General features: G+C 44.6%; 1 protein-coding gene across 6 annotated transcripts in view; it reads right to left on the bottom strand.

Moving 5' to 3' along the window:
- The window catches only part of LOC147012940 (traf2 and NCK-interacting protein kinase-like), a 262,159-nt gene that overhangs the window by 85,077 nt on the left and 158,184 nt on the right, over positions 1 to 18,898 (bottom strand). For 3 of the 6 annotated variants that reach the window (XM_085854311.1, XM_085854312.1, XM_085854313.1), the window contains 4 exons: positions 17,372 to 18,802; positions 12,870 to 13,295; positions 6,820 to 7,191; positions 6,538 to 6,714 (listed from right to left, as the gene is read on the bottom strand). The exons of 2 other annotated variants lie outside the window; for them this stretch is intronic. In XM_085854311.1, coding sequence (XP_085710437.1) covers positions 6,538 to 6,714; positions 6,820 to 7,191; positions 12,870 to 13,295; positions 17,372 to 18,802 — 2,406 coding nt within the window. The remainder of the gene's footprint in view (positions 1 to 6,537; positions 6,715 to 6,819; positions 7,192 to 12,869; positions 13,296 to 17,371; positions 18,803 to 18,898) is intronic. One more of the 6 variants, XM_085854316.1, reaches the window with a different exon arrangement.

Here is an 18,898-nt window from a genome sequence, read left to right as displayed (position 1 = left end):
GGAATGCCAGACTGTATCAAAAAGCTCACGATATGTCTCAGGAGATGGCTCTGATCTCATGTCTGGCATTGAGGACCTCCATCCATTGTTGGGAGAGCAGAAGCAGCATGTCCAGGGAAGAGTGACCTGGTCTGAATCCAAATTGATGATCGGAAATCAAGATATTGGAGAAAAGGAAGGATTTAATGTCGGAAGTGATGATGGATTGCATGACCTTGCTGATGATTGAGAGCAGGCTGATTGGTCTGAAGTTGCAGGGATCTGTTCTTGTATCTTTTGATGCAGAGCGGTAATGTTTGCTGATTTCCAAGCAGATGATAAATGAGAGGGTAAAAAGAACAGAGAGAGAGGGTGAGAAAGAGCAGCAAAGCAGGTTTTTAGGACACGGGACTGATGCTGTCTTGTCTGGTTGTAGAATCAGAGTCGAGGTTTGACAGCAAACTCTCCACATTGTCAGGAAAAAGGATACAGAGTCCAGGAACAGCTGGGTGCGGCTGGGTAAGGTACATGACAGGTCGAAAGTTTTAGGACACCCCCATTTTTCAGTTTTTACTGAAATTTAAGCAGTTTAAGTCCAGTGAATAACCTGAAATGGTACAAAGCTATGCGGTAAACTGCCAGAGGTTTTTTTTTAAGTTTAGGTTCCAAAAACGGAAAAATATTGTAAATTTCAGAGTTTTTAAAAAGGCCCTTTTCAGGGAACAAGTAATGGGTTAGCAGCTGCAGCTGTTCTGCAGCAATGGAAGTAAATTAAACCTTGAAAGTTGATGCAAACAATTCGTACAGGTGTCCCAACTTTTGTTGATTAGTTGTAAACCCTCTGTCTGTATCAAAACAGTGTTGGAACAGACTGTGTTGCTGCGCCCTCTGAAGCATTATTTGGACAATATTGCACTGCAGGAAGTAGTATATTGCTATCATAATGGCGAGAAAAAGACAATGAACAAAGGAATACAGACAGATCATTACAACGCTGAAAAGTGTAGGTCTTTCCTTTCGAGAAATTGCAAAGCATGTCAAGGTGTCAGTGAGTACAGTTTCCTACACCATCAAAAGGCACTTGGAAACTGGAGGAAACTCTGACAGGAAGAGGTCCGGCAGACCCAAATCCACAACACAATCAGAAGACAAGTTTCTGAGAGTCAACAGCTTGTGTGATAGGCGGCTCATAGGACAGCAGCTTCAAGCACAGCTTCACACTGGTCGAAGTAAGGAAGTCTCAGTTTCAACTGTGAAGAGAAGACTTTGAGCTGCAGGTTTGACAGGTCGAGTGGCAGGAAGAAAGCCATTGCTAAGATGGCAAAATAAGAAAAAGAGGCTTGCCTGGGCCACGAAGCACCGCCAGTGGACTACTGAAAACTGGGAGGTCTTATGGACCGATGAATCAAAATTTGAAATCTTCGGTTCATCACACAGGGTTTTTGTATGCCGTCGAGTAAGCGAAACGATGGTTCCTCAGTGTGTGACACCAACGGTCAAACATGGAGGAGGGAGCGTGATGATTTGGGGCTCTTTTGCTGGATCCAGAGTCAGAGACTTGCACAGAGTGACTGGCACCCTGAACCAAAAGGGCAACGACAGCATTTTTCAGCTCCATGCAATACCCTCTTGTCTACGCCAAGTTGGTCAGGGGTTCATCCTACAGCAAGATAACGACCCAAAACATACCTTCAGGCTATGTCAGAACTACATTAGAAGAAAAGAGCAAGAGAGTGGGCTTCAAATCAGGGAATGGCCAGCACAGTTTCCTGACTTAAACCCCATCGAATTGGTTTGGGATGAGCTGAACAGAAGGGTGAAAGCAAAGCAACCTGCAAGTGCAACACATTTGTGGGAACTTCTGCGACAGTGTTGGGAAGAACTTTCCGAACAATATTTGATTTCCATTGCAGAAAGAATGCCACAAGTATGTTCGGCTGTTATATCTGCAAAAGGTGGCTACTTTAATGAGTCAAAAATAAGATTAAATTTTGTTCAACACAACGATGTCAGGTCAGGTTCGATCTGTGACCTGCTACAGGTACCATGTAAACCTGCACTAACCTGTTCCATGGTCGGGTTGTCGGTGACTAAACTGTCTCCCCCACCAGGTTTTCTGGTGAGGAGGGTGTTTGGATATGGACACCCAGCAGGATTAAAAACAAAACCTGTCAAAGGGCGGAGGAGCTCCTGGTGAGCCAACGGCCATCCATATCTAATGCCCAACTGTGTCTGCGGACGTCCTCCTGCAGTTGGGTTACTTTTTTATCAGGAGGTTGGTGGCAGGATTTGCACTCCGGCCACCGTAAAACCCTTCATTCCGCAAAACACAAAAACGCAAAAAAAATCTGAAAACGAACTCCGTAGGAGTACCTCCTGTGCAGCTTCCCTTTGCAGGGCAGCTCACCGGATGACGGGATTGGGGCAAAGCCTTCGGGACCCCAATCTTTGATGATAGGAGGGAAACCATGGGGTAACATCCCTGGGTCAGATTGCGGGAGAGTGTGTCGGAGTGGTGCTGAGGTGTCGTCCACCAGACGGTGGTCTCCTTGGGTTAACCTGAGGCGGTCCCTTCGGGTGGGTGCCTGGAATGTCCTATCCCTAAGAGGGGATGATCACCTGTCTCTGTTATCATCTGAGGTCAAGCGTTTGGACATCGGGATTGCAGCTCTCTCTGACGTTCGGAAACCGGATTGCGGCGAGATAATGGTGGGTAGTTACACCTACTATTGGTCTGGTCGCTCTGATGGTTACCATACCCAAGGAGTTGCTGTAGCTGTGTCCAATAAGCTGACCCCAATGATAATTGAGGTAACACCGGTAAACGAGCGCATTATGTGATTAAGGATTCGTCACTCCTGAGGTGTCATTTCCCTGGTCTCTGTTTATGCTCCGACTGAGGCGATTGATCTCACCGTGTAGGATGCATTCTATGCCACGCTCGAGTCTGTGGTTGATCAGTGCCCAAGAGGAGATACACTTCTAGTCTTGGGGGATTTCAATGCATCGACTGGAACTGATAGGGACGGTTATGAGGTGTGTGTTGGTCCCCATGGGTCAGGAACTATGAACCAGAATAGCACTAATTTCCTTGACTTTGCAAGAAGTCATGGACTTAGGGTGTCTGGTTCATGGTTTCAGCGCCCACAAGCTCATCGCTGGACTTGGTATTCCAACGCTGGCGGTGTGGCCAAGGAGATTGACCATATCCTTATTGACGGTCGTTGGAGGATGATCCAGAACTGCAGGGTCTACCGGAGTGCTCAGTTCCTCAATACTGACCACAGGCTTGTTGTAGCAACTCTAAAGTTGTACCTTAAATCCTGGAGAATGGTACCATCCCAGCCTCGGATGGATGTTGGCAAGCTCAGGGATGAGAGAGTAGCTGAGGAGTTTGCGAACAGGCTGAGTGGACACTTGGGGGGTCTGGGTGCTTTGGGGGGTCCTGAAGAGTTGTGGAGTGCCTTCAAGACCACCGTCCTTGATGTTGCTGGTGGATGTCTTGGAACTCACCGCAGGGCAAAGAAGAATTTTGTCTCTCAAGGGACACTGGATACCATTGACCAGAGTCGCAGGGCCAGGATGAATGGCAGAGCTGAGCTGTTCAGGGAGCTGAGGCGTAAAACTGTACGTGCACTGAGGGTGGACAAGGAGGCCTATAGGCGAGGAATCTGTGAGGGGGTAGACATCACCTGTGGACAGGTGATTCTCGTCCCGCTTACAGGGGAATTCGCGCATTGCGTTCATCCAAGCCCATCCCTCGGAGCACTGCAGTTAGAGCAGAGAGTGGTAGGCTCTTGACAGAGGAGTCTGAAGTGATGGCCCGCTGGGCCGGTTACTTTAAGCGGTTGTACCAGGCTGATCCCCCAGCTGTCGAGTTGGACGTCAAGGGTGTTACAATCCCTGTTGCTGACCCTCGAATCAACTGTGGTCCACCTTCGCTTGTGGAAACACGGGCTGTGGTGAACCAGTTGAAATGGGGAAAAGCTCCAGGGATCTGTGGCATCCATGCTGAACTTCTCAAGGCTGGTGGAAATGCTGCACTCGTGTCGTTGCATGCAGTTTTGTGCTCTGCCTGGAACACAGGCATCATCCCAACTGATTGGAAGAGGGGCCTTGTTGTTCCTCTCTGGAAAGGGAAGGGTGATCGCCAAGACTGCAACAACTACCGAGGGGTGACGCTGCTCTCAGTGCCGGGCAAGGTCTTTGCTCGGATAATTCTTGATAGGGTTCGCCACCATCTGCTTGAGAACCAGCGTCCAGAGCAGTCAGGCTTTACACCAAAGAGGTCAACGATTGACCGTATCCTTGCTCTTCGTGTCCTCACTGAACGCAGATGAGAGTTTTGGCAGGGGCTCCTTGCAGCCTATGTTGATCTCTGTAAGGCGTTCGATTCAGTGAATCGGGATGTCCTCTGGAGGATTCTTGGTCTTCGTGGGGTGCCACCAAAACTGATCGATCTGATGTCTGAACTCTACTCTGATACTGAGAGTGCTGTGAAGTGTGGTGGTTCCATCCCTGACTTATTTCCAGTTGTTACTGGAGTTCGTCAGGGGTGTGTACTGGCCCCCACACTTTTCAGCACTTGTATGGACTGGATTTTAGGGAGGATGTCGGAGAGATCAAGCTGCGGTGCATCGTTTGGGAATGTCAAGATCTCGGACCTTGATTTTGCAGATGATGCAGTCATCTTTGCGGAGACTTTAGATATCCTTTTGGGGGCCCTCGGGGTGCTGAATGAGGAGTCGGAGCCGCTGGGATTACGGGTTTCTTGGGTCAAAACTAAGATCCAGGCTTTCGGTGAAATCTTGGATGCTGCTGTCCCGTCTGTGTCTCTTTGTGGTGAGGATGTTGAGGTCGTGGAGAGATTCACTTACCTTGGCAGTGATATTCATGTCTCTGCTGGCTGTGAGTCAGAGGTCAATAGACGTCTGTGTCGGGCCTGGGGAGTCATGGATTCACTGGATCATGGGGTGTGGTGCTGCCCGCACCTGTGCGGGAGGACGAAAGTCCGAGTCTTCAGGTCCTTGGTACTTCCAGTCTTGCTCTATGGATGCGAGACTTGGACTCTGACCAAGGATCTGAGACGGAGACTTAATTCCTTTGGTACCAGGTCTCTTCGGAGAATCCTTGGCTATCGCTGGTCGGATTTTGTGTCCAACGAGCGGTTGCTGAGAGAGACTCGGATGAGATTTGTTACCTGCATAGTCCGTGAGCGTCAGTTGCAGCTGTATGGACATGTGGCTCGTTTTCCTGATGCTGATCCTGCTCACCAGATTCTCTCAGCGAGGGAGTCTCATGAGTGGAGGAAGCCAGTGGGCCGACCACGTGCCTCATGGTTGCAGCAGGTTGATCGGCATCTCAAGGAGATGGGAATGGGCCAGGCATCTGCCTGGGGGATGGCCAGACGGAGGCCCCTGGAGTACCGACGGAAAGTGGACGCAGCGACACGCTGTTCTGGCACATGCTCCCATTCCTGACCTGACCTGAACAAAACGATTCCATGATTTTTTTTTATCTGCAATTGTTTATTTGCTCTATGCTTTAATTTCAGAGTACATTGAAACATTAAACTGCTTATATTTCAGTAAAAACTGGAAAAATGGGGGTGTTCTAAAACTTTTGACCTGTCATGTAGGTACAGAAAGCGATGGGTTTTGGACAGAAGATTTTGAAGCATATATAGAGTTTAGGCATTCAGCCTTTTCACGGGCAAAATTGGTGAGGTTTGCCTCTTCAGAGCCAACTGCGATGGTGTTTAATGCTGCAGAGCTGTATGATGAATGTCGACCCAGACAGTGTAAACAGAAAAGCCATGAATATACTACAAAGTGGTGACACTGACTTGAAAAGGGATAAAAGCCACCAGAAGACCAAGAGGCAGAACAAGAGTTAAAGAACCATGGAAGAAATTGCCAGTATTCAACAATATTTCCTGCTTTGATACTCATAGATGTCGAGATGGAAAGGTGAAAGGAAGAGATTTGTCAGGCTGAGACCATTGAGTCACCATAAGAAGACCAAAACGACAGAAGTAACTTTTAGTGATTTACATGATCCTGAAACAATATAAAAACAATATTTTCCCCCATTAAAAAAAATTCCCGAGTTCTATGGCATACAACAACAGAAACAACGAAAACAACAACAAAAACAACAGGAAATGTATTCCATTGCAGTAAAACCTGGAGGCAAAGTCCAAATAAAATACTTTTTTCAACCACAAATTATTTCTGGTGGAAATCAGATGTTGAGTCTGCCTCATCGACCAAAGATAGCATTTGTTTCGAATGAAAAGACATGCATCACCTCTAGAGAGTGCAGTTGAGAAAGGTGGATATAAAGCATTGGAAGCTTGAATGCCAGACCGAGAGGCTTGCAAAAGAGGAATGTTGCGATAGAAAAAGGCAGATTGAAAACTCACTAAATCTTTTCAGTGATTCTCAATAATTTTCAAGACGATTCTCAACAACCAAATATGAGCACTTCTTAGAGTCGTTACAGGAATAACGTCAACAGAAACATCAAGAAGAGTTGGACATGTCATTGTTCTCATACCTCAAGCTGTTTGTTATAGAGCTGACTTCCACAAGGTTTTCCATTTTGAGGGGTTTTGTCAAATTGGGAATCACAGATGGTTTTTTCTGTGTTTTTCCTCGAACTGTTACCACTGCTGGAATTTGACGAAGACCCTTCAGGCCCGAGGTTTTCGCAGGAATACCTAGAGGTAGGCATCTGGAGTGGGGAGAAACAGTGGTTAGCAAGTGTACTTGAAGTTCTATTGGACAAAGTAGTTAGAAATATAGGATAGAAGAGACAGAGAGAAAGATAGATACCTACATGTCTCCCTGGAGAATGTTTCCCCTGATTTGGCAATCCATTGCAATCATAGTGTATGGGCGAGGCACTTTCTTCACTTTGACTTTTCAACAGGCCAATTGGCTTTGGCCTGGCATCAATTTCAGAAATCTCATTTAATGAGTTGCATTTCACAGGAACTATTCTGTTTTCCTGTTGAGGAAACACTCTCAATGGCAATACATTTTGATCTGATAAACGCCGCTGTTGGCCTTGAGTAAGATCTGGTCTTGGTATGTCTAGGAAGTTTTGGTGGGTTGTGGGAAGCAGGTTTGGACTTGAGCGACGTCTCTCTTGTGAATTGTCATTTGCCCTTTTTAAAAAATGGGATGCCCGGCCATCAGCTGGGACAACCTGATGTAAGAGCAAAGTTAAATTTACAACATTAAACAAGAAGACAAATATATCTACACAAATAAATGTCTGAGAGAGAGAGAGAGAGAGAGAGAGAGAGAGAGAGAGAGAGAGAGAGAGAGAGAGAGAGAGAGAGAGAGAGAGAGAGAGAGAGAGAGAGAGAGAGAGACAGAGAGAGAGAGAGACAGAGAGAGAGAGAGAGAGAGAGAGAGAGAGAGAGAGAGAGAGAGAGAGAGAGAGAGAGAGAGAGAGAGAGAGAGAGAGAGAGACAGAGACAGAGAGACAGAGAGAGAGAGACAGAGAGAGAGAGAGAGAGAGAGAGAGAGTGTGTGTGTGTGTGTGTGTGTGTGTGTGTGTGTGTGTGTGTGTGTGTGTGTGTGTGTGTGTGTGTGTGTGTGTGTGCGTGTGCTTGTGTGTGTGCGTGTGCGTGTGCGTCTCCTCCATAACTCCAAAACTATAAAACCGAGCAGTCTGAAACTTTGCATGCATACTAAAACTCCAAGGAAGTGCAAGAGTGAAAATTGTGTGTTTGGGATAATTAAAACACCGCTTTTGAAGAGAATTAATGGCCTTATTAAATTATATCCTTTATCAGGCACCATCCTCGGTCAACCCTCTCAATGGGGTCTAAAGCCGCCATGGTTTTTTGGCCTGCTCAACCATGCCTTGACTTTGAACAGGCCGGAATGATTTATTTACGATAAAGTTTTTTTTTTCACTTTCCTCACTCACATTATTAAATGCCTGTTCATCATTGCTACGAATCACTGAATGCATCGCTTCTGTAAGTGCTATAGTTTTCAAATTAGGAGCTTGGAGTGATTTCATGCATTGTATGATACGATTTTCCACGATCTACTCTCACGGACTAATTAAGTGTATCGTCGAAATATTATTTCGGTTTTGAGGATCGGATCGGATCTCATCTGGACTAAATAAGTGTCAAATCTCGAGTGAAATCCAACAATGTAAAGAAATAGCAAGTCTTAAACTAGGCCGATGTAACTATTTACTGTAAGCAAGCTAGGCTATGCCCCTCCTTCTCCATATAGACACAAGGAAATGTGACATTTCCAAAGCATTAAACTTATCTTTGTCCACTGTTTGGAGAATTATATATTGAGTGAACAAAAAATTTAAGAAAGTGTCAAAATTAACCAGCTTCATTGGCTATATGATTAAAAATGCATTAACTGCTGGACCACGCATCCTATCGCCCAGAGGGACTGCTTATCCATAGTATCTGCCAGATCTGTGTCGATATTTTCGGAGATTCCACGAGGTGCTCCACAGGGAATCAAAGCAAATCTGGTTAAAAATGGATGTTTATATAAAAAAAAAGTTTATAACGTTTGCATGGACAGCGAACGATGTACCACGTGACACATTCATAGATGAGCAGGCAATGTGGCGGATTTTCTGCAGTGTTTATTTCATGGGCGATTGAATTTTGCATTGTCTCCAGGGTTGTTCTGCATTAAGCAGCAACTCACTTGTGGATAAAGTCATTATTTGAAGGCATTTATTTTATTTCATTAACTTCTACGTGCGTGGTGAAGACGGGCTTTAAAGTTAAATGCATCCTATATGGTATGCAGCCACTACTTAGCCAGCCATTCCTTATCAACTATTTAATTGGAGCCAAGTGCTTGCTGGAGTGCTTAAGCCACTTGCCGAGTGCCCATTGTCGATCGCAGTACCGCGCCGCATCATTCTGAGTGAGTTGTTTGTGCTCCCTCATCCTGAGCAAGTGGTCTGTGCTCCATCATCCTGAGCAAGTGGTTCATGCTGTGCCCTCCTGAGCGAGTGGTTCCTGGTCCCTCATCCTGAGTGAGTGTTTCGTGCTCCATCATCCTGAGCGAGTGGTTTGTGCTCCGCCCTCCTGGGCGAGTGGTTCATGCTCCATCATCCTGAGTGATTTGTTCGTGCTCCGTCATTCTGAGTGAGTTGTGAAATAACACCCGATTTCCAAGCCGTTTGCCATATTAACATGTTTTCCAAATTTAGCGAGCCAAATTTGTTTTCCACCCATCACACGCAGCTATTTATAAAGATTAATATTTGTGAACATTTCCCTGAAACGTCTTTATAAATGCTACATTGTTTTTCGGTGAAAGCTACTCAAGGTTTCTGTGTTGTATATCATACATACTCTAGTTGTTAATCACACTGACTCCAACCTGCCTATTCCCGAAAAATTGCTGATATCAGCAAAGTACTAGTGTGTGTGTGTGTGTGTGTGTGTGTGTGTGTGTGTGTGTGTGTGTGTGTGTGTGTGTGTATCAGGAATAAAATATTCTCTCTTCTAACACCCCTACCCACAGCGCGCTCTCTCTCTCTCTCTCTCTCTCTCTCTCTCTCTCTCTCTCTCTCTCTCTCTCTCTCTCTCTCTCTCTCTCTCTCTCTCTCTCTCTCTCTCTCTCTCTCTCTCTCTCTCTCTCTCTCTCTCTCTCTCTCTCTCTCTCTCTCTCTCTCTCTCTCTCTCTCTCTCTCTCTCTCTCTCTCTCTCTCTCTCTCTCTCTCTCTCTCTCTCTCTCTCTCTCTCTCTCTCTCTCTCTCTCTCTCTCTCTCTCTCTCTCTCTCTCTCTCTCTCTCTCTCTCTCTCTCTCTCTCTTTTTGTTCCATCTTTGCTCCCAATTCAGTGTCGCACCGTCATCCCACACCTCTCCCTCTCTCTCTCACTCTCTGTCTCACTCCCTCTCTCTGCCTCTGGACATATCGAGACGGTGGTTATGTCTGGATGGTGTTTGTCTCTGGATGTGTCCAGGTGGGATTTGTCTCTGGATGTGTCCAGTTCATATTTACTTCCAGACGTGTCTGGATGGGAGTTTGTCTGCAGTCCTGTCCGGGTGGTGGTTATGTCCAGATGGTAATTTGTCTCCGGATGTGTCTGAGGAGTGTTTATCTCCGGAGAGCTTGGCTCTGGACGCGTTAGGGTGGTGTTTGTCTCCAAACGTATCCAGATGGTATTTATGTCCGGACTGAAGTTTGTCTCTGGACATGTCCGGGTGGTGTTTGTCTCTGGACGCATCTGGGCAGTGTTTGTCTCCGGATGCATCTGAGCAGTGTTTGTCTCCAGATGCATCTGGGTGGTGCTTGTCTCCAGATGCGTCTGTAAGGTGTTTGTCTCTGGACAGGAGTGTATCTCCAGACGGGAGGTTATCTGCGGATGTGTCCCGATGGGAGTTTGTCTCCAGATAGGAGCTTGTCTCTGGACAGCTTGGCTCTGGATGCAACAGGGTGGTGTTTGTCTCTGAATGTTTCTGGGCAGTATTTATGGCCGGACAGTGTTTGGCTTTGGATGTGTTCGGGCAGTGTTTGTCTCCGGACATGTCCAGGTGGTGTTTGGCTCCGGACGTGTCCGGGTTGTGTTTGTCTCCAGATGCATCCGGGCGGCGTTGTCTCTGGATGCGTCCGAGTGGAGTTTATCTCTGGATGCATCTGGGTGGTGTTTGTCTCCTGACAGCTTGGCTCTGGATGCGTCCAGATAGTATTTATGTCCAGACAGGAGTTTGTCTCTGGATGCGTCTGGATGGGAGTTTGTCTTGGACGGTGTCCGGGCAGTGTTTGTCTCCGGGCCGTGTTTATATTATGACCATAGAAAATGGATTTCAGACATTATTTTGTTTCCATCTTCACTGTTATCTGTGCAGAAGCATTTTGATAACACAGTATGAATCATAATTAACACTCCACTGAATGTCTGCATTCCCTTCCTCTCACCTCATTCTGTCTTCCCTTCTCCCACCACTCCTCCCTCCCCCTCCCTCATCTGTCCTTTCCCATCCACCACTCTACCCCCTCTCTCTCTTTCTTCCCACCCCCCTCTCCTTCTCCCCCCCCCACCATCTAGTATTCTCGTCAGCGAAGCGACAGGTGGTATTTGCTGGTCTCTCAATACAAAGATAAGTGAAAGAAGAGAGCGTAATCCAGTTTAAGTAATTATGCAGTATTAAATCTCTAAAACAATTCATGCTAAAATCGGGAGCTCGTCACAACGTCACGTTTGAAAGGACATGTGCTTTGCACCGCTCCATCCTTGTCCTGCTTCTTAAAATGGATGTCATTAATCAACAAGGAAAAAAAGACATAAAATGTCACAGCCCCCATTGTTTTAGTACTTTTGCTGTACGGAGTTATTGGGTTCATCCATATTCATATATGATGAAAATGGTCGCCAGTCTACCAGTCCATCATCTTTGATCAGATCGCAAAATAAAGTGAGGTGCACATGAATGCCCTCATGTATTGTGATTCTGCCAAGTTTGAACAAAACTGGACCATGCATGTCTGAGAAATGGTGGGGGACACATTTAAGTAACAAAATGGCCACCAGTCGGCCATCTTTGATCTGATCTCGAAAAAAAATCACGTGCCTATGTAATCCATCATTCGTTATTATCAGTTTGCCAAGCTTGAACAAGATCGGTAAATGCATGTCTGAGAAATGGTTGAGGATGTTTGATACTGGGTTTTTAAATAATTAAAATGGCCACCAGTTAGCCATCTTTGACCTTATCATGAAACAAAATGATGTGCTTATGTATACCATAATCTGTTGTCTTTGTGCCAAGTATGAATGAAATCGGTCCATATACGTCCGAGATATTGGTGCGGATGCACGCACACACGAACACGAAAACAGTGACCAAATCCATAAGCCCCCTTTTGGAGTAAGTCCAATGGGGGCTAATAAAAGTATGGTCTCTGTGAATAAAAGATCGGAGAAGCAAGTCGTGGCAGGGTGGACTCGACCACAGAGCTTGAGACTAATCAGGCAAGTTCGAACCGAAGCCACATATAGATGTGGTGGAGCATGAAGGACGGGTTTTACTGCTCAAAATTCGAAGCCAACCCAAGCAAGGCCAACCAAACAGATCTCAACTACCATCTTTATTTCTTCATAAATTATCTGCAGGAGTTCCACAATATGTGCGCAAGAGTTTTTTAAAGCGATTCGTGAGAATAAGAAAATGAAAGTAAGCAGATCGAGGTTTATCGGATCAAAACAATAACAGTTATAAGTGCTGTCGAAAGCACAACTATGCGTCATTGGTGGTACTGATTGTTATGTTTTGTGAGGGACATGTGGATAAAAATAAGAAGCCTTGCTTTAATAGGGTGTCTTGCTTAATACCACCTTCCTATCCACCAAGATATGTAAATGACAGGTTCATGAACCTCTCTTCTGCACTTTCACAAGAAGTAAGTTAAAGTGGAATCATAGGATAGTGAAACAATACATGAAGTATACATTTTACATATTCATACAACTGGATAAACAACTTGTGTTCTGCACTGATACTGTACCTGAATATACTGTAACTTCCTGATATACACTACCAGGTAGAGAGTATTGTACTGTAAGGCTCAATTATCGTAACAACATATTATACTATTCAAATGTTACGTGGTAAAGTAGCATGATTAATCATGTCACAAAAGGATGACGATTTTCAAGTCATATTGAGATGTTAAAAAACCCCCACAAATTAATGAAGGAAAGCAGAAATGAACAGAGAGAGAGAGTGAAATAAGTTCGCTGACACCCCACTGGACTAGCAAAGGAGAAGGAGACCAACTCCAAGTAAAGGAGGAATGAAGTTGAGAGAAGGTTCCTCTAAAGAAAGACAAAGGCCGGCCAAACAGGAAGCAAAATGAAAGAAGTTTCCACGGACCTGATTATGATGTTGATTTTGGCTTGATTTTTGAAACAGTTCATTTGAGCTGAACCCTGATTGTGGCCGTGGAGACAAGTTTAACCAGAGCAAATTCCTTGGTGAAGGAAATGAACCATTTGGTGGTGAACCAGAGCTGTCTCTGTCAGGAAGAGCTTCCTGTGGATTAAAGTGCAGCTTTCCACTTGAATCGCTCAATATTATTCTGGGGCTGGCATTCCTGTATTGTGGGACCTCAAGATGTTGACCTTTCATGACTTCCTCATAAGAGGGTGGAGGGTCATCATAATCATCATAATCATCACCAATGGGCAGAAAGAAGGTATTGTTTGCAGCATCCCGAGTTGTGCTGATGCTGGTTTCCAAGTCATTCCAGGCAGGTTCTACAGTAACAACTGGATTATGGTTGCGATTCAGGTGCCCCACCTGTGATGGAAGAAATAAAATTTCATAACAGTCAGTACGATGCAAAACGGTTCTTTTTTGCTCAATAATTCATTTATTGTTTCGGGTTTTTTCCCAATACAAGGAAATACAAGGAACTTTGATGCAACAGGAAGCCAATTGGCCCATTCTGCCCATACGACATCAACACTATGTCAAGCCAATCAATTAGTTTATCCACTCATCCAGTAAAACCACAAAACATATCACTCACTTTGCACATAAAATGTCCCAAACAGGAATTACTACATGAAACAATTACATCCACTTTTCCAAATGCAATGAATGTTTTTCTGTAATTCGAGTACCGGACAGAGATGGTTCATGCAGGAGTGGAGTATACTGGAATATTGAATAAACGAGGAGGTTTTGGAATAAATAATGTAACTGGGCTTGAGGTTCCGACTGAAAGTGGATGACCCACAAAATATGTAACGGAGAAGAAAGTAAATACCTGCGGATTTTTTTTTTAATGCCATGAAAAAATTTGGTACATTAGCAGTGATGAAGGTTGTGGTCCAGTTTCATCGAAATTATGTGTGTAGTTTATGAGAAGAGAGCAAATACCTATTTTGAGGGACAACCCCCCCTCCCCCATAGAACCCCTTAGACCCCAATTTTAGCTCACCTGGAACATAGTTCCAGGTGAGTTGTCCATCCATCTGTCAGTCCATCCATCCGTCCGTCCACAAACACTTGCAACTTCTCTGAAACTATACATGCGATTTTGATGAAACTTTACCACAACGATATCGCCATGAATGTACCAAAATTTGCTCATGGCATTAAAAATTTTTTATCGGGACCTAAGGGTGTCCATGGGCATTGCCCCTCAAAATAAGAGTTTGCTTTCTTTTCTGAAAACACACACTACACACACAATTTTGATGAAACTTGACGACAACCTTTATCATCCATGATGTACCTAGGTTTGTTCACGGCATGAAAAAAAATGCAAAGCTATTTACTTTCTTCTCCGTTATATATATATATATATATATATATTTTTTTTTTTTGGGTCATCCATGCCTACCAGTGGTTCCCTGGTTATCTTATCTAGCCACTACCAGGTGAGAGCCCTTGGGGTATTGCCCCTATGTTTATTTATTGAATAAAAGCAAATATTACAAGCAATATTACTCTCACTGTTCCATATATGGTTCGACTGGAAAGTTGTCTCTGCTTCTTGTTTGTATTAAATTAATAAAAATGGATACCTATTTGAGCAACACCCTGCATATGTACACGGATCGCTATAAAATCTTAATGTAGGCGAAACATCTGCTCCCAGAGGAAGCGTAGCGGCCTGGGAAGCAAATTGATTTACTCCCTCACTTCGGCAGAGATCAGTAAACCATGTTCACTGTGCCATGTGCACAGCCGAAAGTCACAAGTGCATCCTTCAGGGGGTAGGAGGAGAAGGGGGCAGGGTGGAGAGGGGTGTGAATTTTTTATTTATGCCCCTGACCTATCCCTGGACACCCCCGGTGCATACCCAAAACCTGGCAAAGATTGGGCAAAGCATTTTCGATTCTACAAGGTTCAGACACACCAACATACATACATACATACATACATGCATACATACATACATACATAATGTTGCAGGAACGTGATGGGGGTAACGGGCATAAAAATAGATTAGTTTTACCATGAGGACATGTTCAGAATAAATGTCCGGTTTCGGTGTAAAGACGATAGAGCACGTATCGAAAGTTGTTCAGGAAAGGCTAATTATGATCCGTGCTAATTGTGAGTTGCACTTCATAGGAACGATTCCGTTTTTCTGTTGAGGAAACATGCATGATAACAATATATTTTGATCTGACAAATGCCGCTGTTGGCCTGGAGTAATATCTGGTCGTGGGATGTGAAGGAAGTATTGTTGGGTTGAAGCCGACGCAACTTTGCTTGGGTCGTCTTCACCCCAACAACACTGCCTACACAGTAATGTGTCGACAACATTTCCCACCGTACCCCCTCATAAAGTCTTTAAATCATTCCCTTCGTAATCTGTCTATTCACTTTTGTTTTAAAGTGAACTTCCAATAAACCAGGTTCGTGAGCCAAGTAAATTCACCCCCACCCCCAAAGAGGGCAAAGTAACACCTCACGATCCTGCGCTGAGGTAAGAACCACCAGAAACCACTCACAATGGTTGATGTGGCTCAAGGCTCGAGAAGCCCGACGGAGAACTAATTGGCGCATGGTCATGAGGTAAGAATAGCCAAGGGGTGGCATCAGTTGGCAGAATCTCGGGCAATTGAGTGAGTTTAGGAGTTGAGCTCAGGTTGTCGAGTTGAGAGGGGAATCTGGAGCGAGTAGGTTCGGAACAGCAGGGAGTTGAGCTCTGAGAGTTTGGAACAAGCAGCACAGGGTGCAGGACTGTGACAGTGAGACTGTACACAGTGATGCTGAACTGACGCATAGACCTCGAGGGACAACAAATCTGTATGCGGTGTGCCAGACCATCTATTCCCATCCAAGCTCTGCTGCCGTAACTCTCCCTCCTTGGACCACAGCACCGACTCTATGCAAGCATTGTGTGGGGACAAGGTTTATTTTGCATCTTGTAACCCCTGCCTGTCTGAATATCTGTCATGTGAAAGAGATAAGGTAATGCGATAAGTTGTCAAAGCTCGTGGATTAATTGTGCAGAGTGAATAACTAATACCTGTGCTATTATCCTCCTTGGTCTCCCAATTCCCTTTTGAAACATTGATTTCCTCTGGCACCGAAGGTGGACGGAGGTTGTTTTCATCCCTGTTTGTCTGTCTGTGAGCAGGATATCTCAAAAAGTTCTAGACGGATTCGGAAGACATTTGGTGGACAGGCTGAGTGTGCGACAGTGACATTTTTTCAATTTTGGTGAAGATCCGAAACCGGAGACAAGAATTTTTTTTAACTTTTAAAGTGCTTCTTCACCATTGAAAGATGGTGTGAAAAACGATCTCTAGCTTGATATCTTAAAATTTTGTGGACGGATTATGACAAAACTTGGAGGATATGTTGGTAAGGTGACAAGAATAAGCTGATTAGATTTTGGTTAAGGTACGGCCCATCAGTGGGATACAAAACATCAACTGTTCAGCCGAGCGGAGATATGTGCTCTGCTGAGTGCCGTTCGAGTTAAACCTGTTACCATCTTTGGCGTGTCGGCCTGGTGCATGGTTTGTGATTTTGCATATCAACCACGGTGTGGATCAAACTTGCGGCCTTTGGAAATTTGTCATGAAAAGCTCATTAGGATGTTGTAAAATCATGGTTCATTTCCCCAGGGTTCACTCGGCTCCACATAGTAATTAACAGGGAAATTACCGAATGTGACAGACCTCATTAGAGTTTGTGTAAGTTGGAAATCGAATAAAAGATCTGTTCGGGTTTCCCGGTGGATGGCGTATAATCTGTCTGGACAATCTGTCACTAAATTGGTGATTGTCCATGTGGATGATTTAACCTCGAGTGCACCCCGTGGCCCACCGTTACAATACACACATACTATACATACACAGAGAATTGCCAAATTTTAAAATGTTGCATATCATCATGCTAGATTTCCCATTTCCACATTCTACATCGGTTTTGATTTTGCCCCATTTTGCGTCTGCTGACACTTTGCATCATTTTGTATCTGTTGACCTGTTAGGTCGGTGCAATGGCAGAACATTTGGGATGACCCTCATTCTTAAAAGTAGAATTTGTCATCGCCATTTACAGTAACTCTCAAGTACGATACAACAAGGGTGAAGATATGAACAACATATTAACTTTGAGAAAGTTACGTGTGAAAGGAGTATCCTTAATCAAGGAAGAAAAAGTTCAGGATTTTCCAGTACAAGATGAGATGCTCACAAAGAAAGGACTGAAGGAAATGGGGGCAGGAAGGAATGTACAATCAGAAGGAAGAAAGCAACTAACCTGAAAACCCACTGGAGAGAAAAACAGAAGCAAACCAAGTCCATGAGAAGGAGAAAAGAAGTTGTGAGATTATTAATTCATAGAAAAGCAAAGTTTGGCCAAGGAGCAAGCAAAGCAAAATGAAAGAGGTTGAAAGAGACCTGATTCCAATGGTGCTTTGGGTTTGACTTTGGTGGATGCCGTTGCTTTCGATTTGACATGGGTGAACTCTTTGGTGAAAGAATTGGACTCTGCAATGCTGAACCATTGCTGTTGATCTCCTTACGTGGCCATTCCTTTGGTGAATGCTGAAGTTTTGAGTTTAACATTGGTGAACTCTGTGGGGAAGTATATGGACTGTCTGATGATGATGAATCATGTCTCTCTGTGTCCTTACATGAGCTTGGCTGTGGTGAATGCAGTTGTTTTAGGTTTAGGATGGGTAAACTCTTTGGGAAATGAAATGCGCTTTGCCTTGGTGAACCCTTGTGTTTGATCCCCTTACTTGGGCTTGCTTTAGGTGAATGCTGATGTTTTGGGTTTAACATTGGTGAGCTCTGTGGGGAAGGAAATGGACTCTCTGATGATGATGAACCATATCCCTCTGTCTCCTTACATGGGCTTGGCTGTGGTGAATGCAGTTGTTTTAGGTTTAGGATGGGTAAACTCTTTGGGAAATGAAATGCGCTTTGCCTTGGTGAACCCTTGTGTTTGATCTCCTTACTTGGGCTTGCTTTAGGTGAATGCTGATGTTTTGGGTTTAACATTGGTGAGCTCTGTGGTGAAGGAAATGGACTCTCTGATGATGATGAACCATATCCCTCTGTCTCCTTACATGGGCTTGGCTGTGGTGAATGCAGTTGTTTTTGGTTTAGGATGGGTGAACTCTTTGGGAAATGAAATTGGCTTTTCCTTGGTGAACCCTTGTTTTTGATCCTCTTACGTGGGCTTGCTTTTGGTGAATGATGATGTTTTGGGTTTAACATTGGTGAACTCTGCGGGGAAGGAAATGGACTCTCTGATGATGATGAACCATGTTTCTCTGTGTCCTTACATTGGCTTGGCTGTGGTGAATGCAGTTGTTTTAGGTTTAGGATGGGTAAACTCTTTGGGAAATGAAAGGGGATTTGCCTTGGTGAACCCTTGTTTTTGATCCCCTTACTTGGGCTTGCTTTTGGTGAATGCTGATGTTTTGGGTTTAACATTGGTGAGCTCTGTGGGGAAGGAAATGGACCCTCTGATGATGATCCATGGCTGTCTATGCCATGAGGTGTTTCCTTTTCATATTTCTTTTGATTAGATTGGATCACACCTGGATTGTTCAAATATTCCCTCATTCTTGTCAGCCACGGTGCTTTGTTACCACGATCATATTTCCTGTTGTGATGCTCAAAATATGCGTGAGAATGATCATTATCATCATGCATAGGGCCTTCAAAGTTGTTAGCGGCTTTCAAAATCCTTTCTGGGAAAATTGGTGCACCCTCGAGGGATGATGGTTCCGGTGTGCCGATGGAGGTATCCGAGGCATATTCGGAATCTCCGCCTGTAGTGCACAAAACTGGGCAATGGTTGCAATTCCAGAACTGCTCCTGTGTTGGAAGAAATACATTTTCATAGTCGTCAATATGAGGCACAACATTTCTTTTTTTTTGCCTCAAATTTCATTCATTATGAAGGGTTTTTGC

The sequence above is a fragment of the Eptatretus burgeri genome, chromosome 14 (genome assembly GCF_056783735.1).
Source record: "Eptatretus burgeri isolate ZD-2024b chromosome 14, Ebu_testis_v1, whole genome shotgun sequence".
Taxonomy (NCBI): domain Eukaryota; kingdom Metazoa; phylum Chordata; class Myxini; order Myxiniformes; family Myxinidae; genus Eptatretus; species Eptatretus burgeri.
Note: the sequence above shows the minus strand (reverse complement) of the source record. Positions and strands in the feature narration are given on the sequence as shown.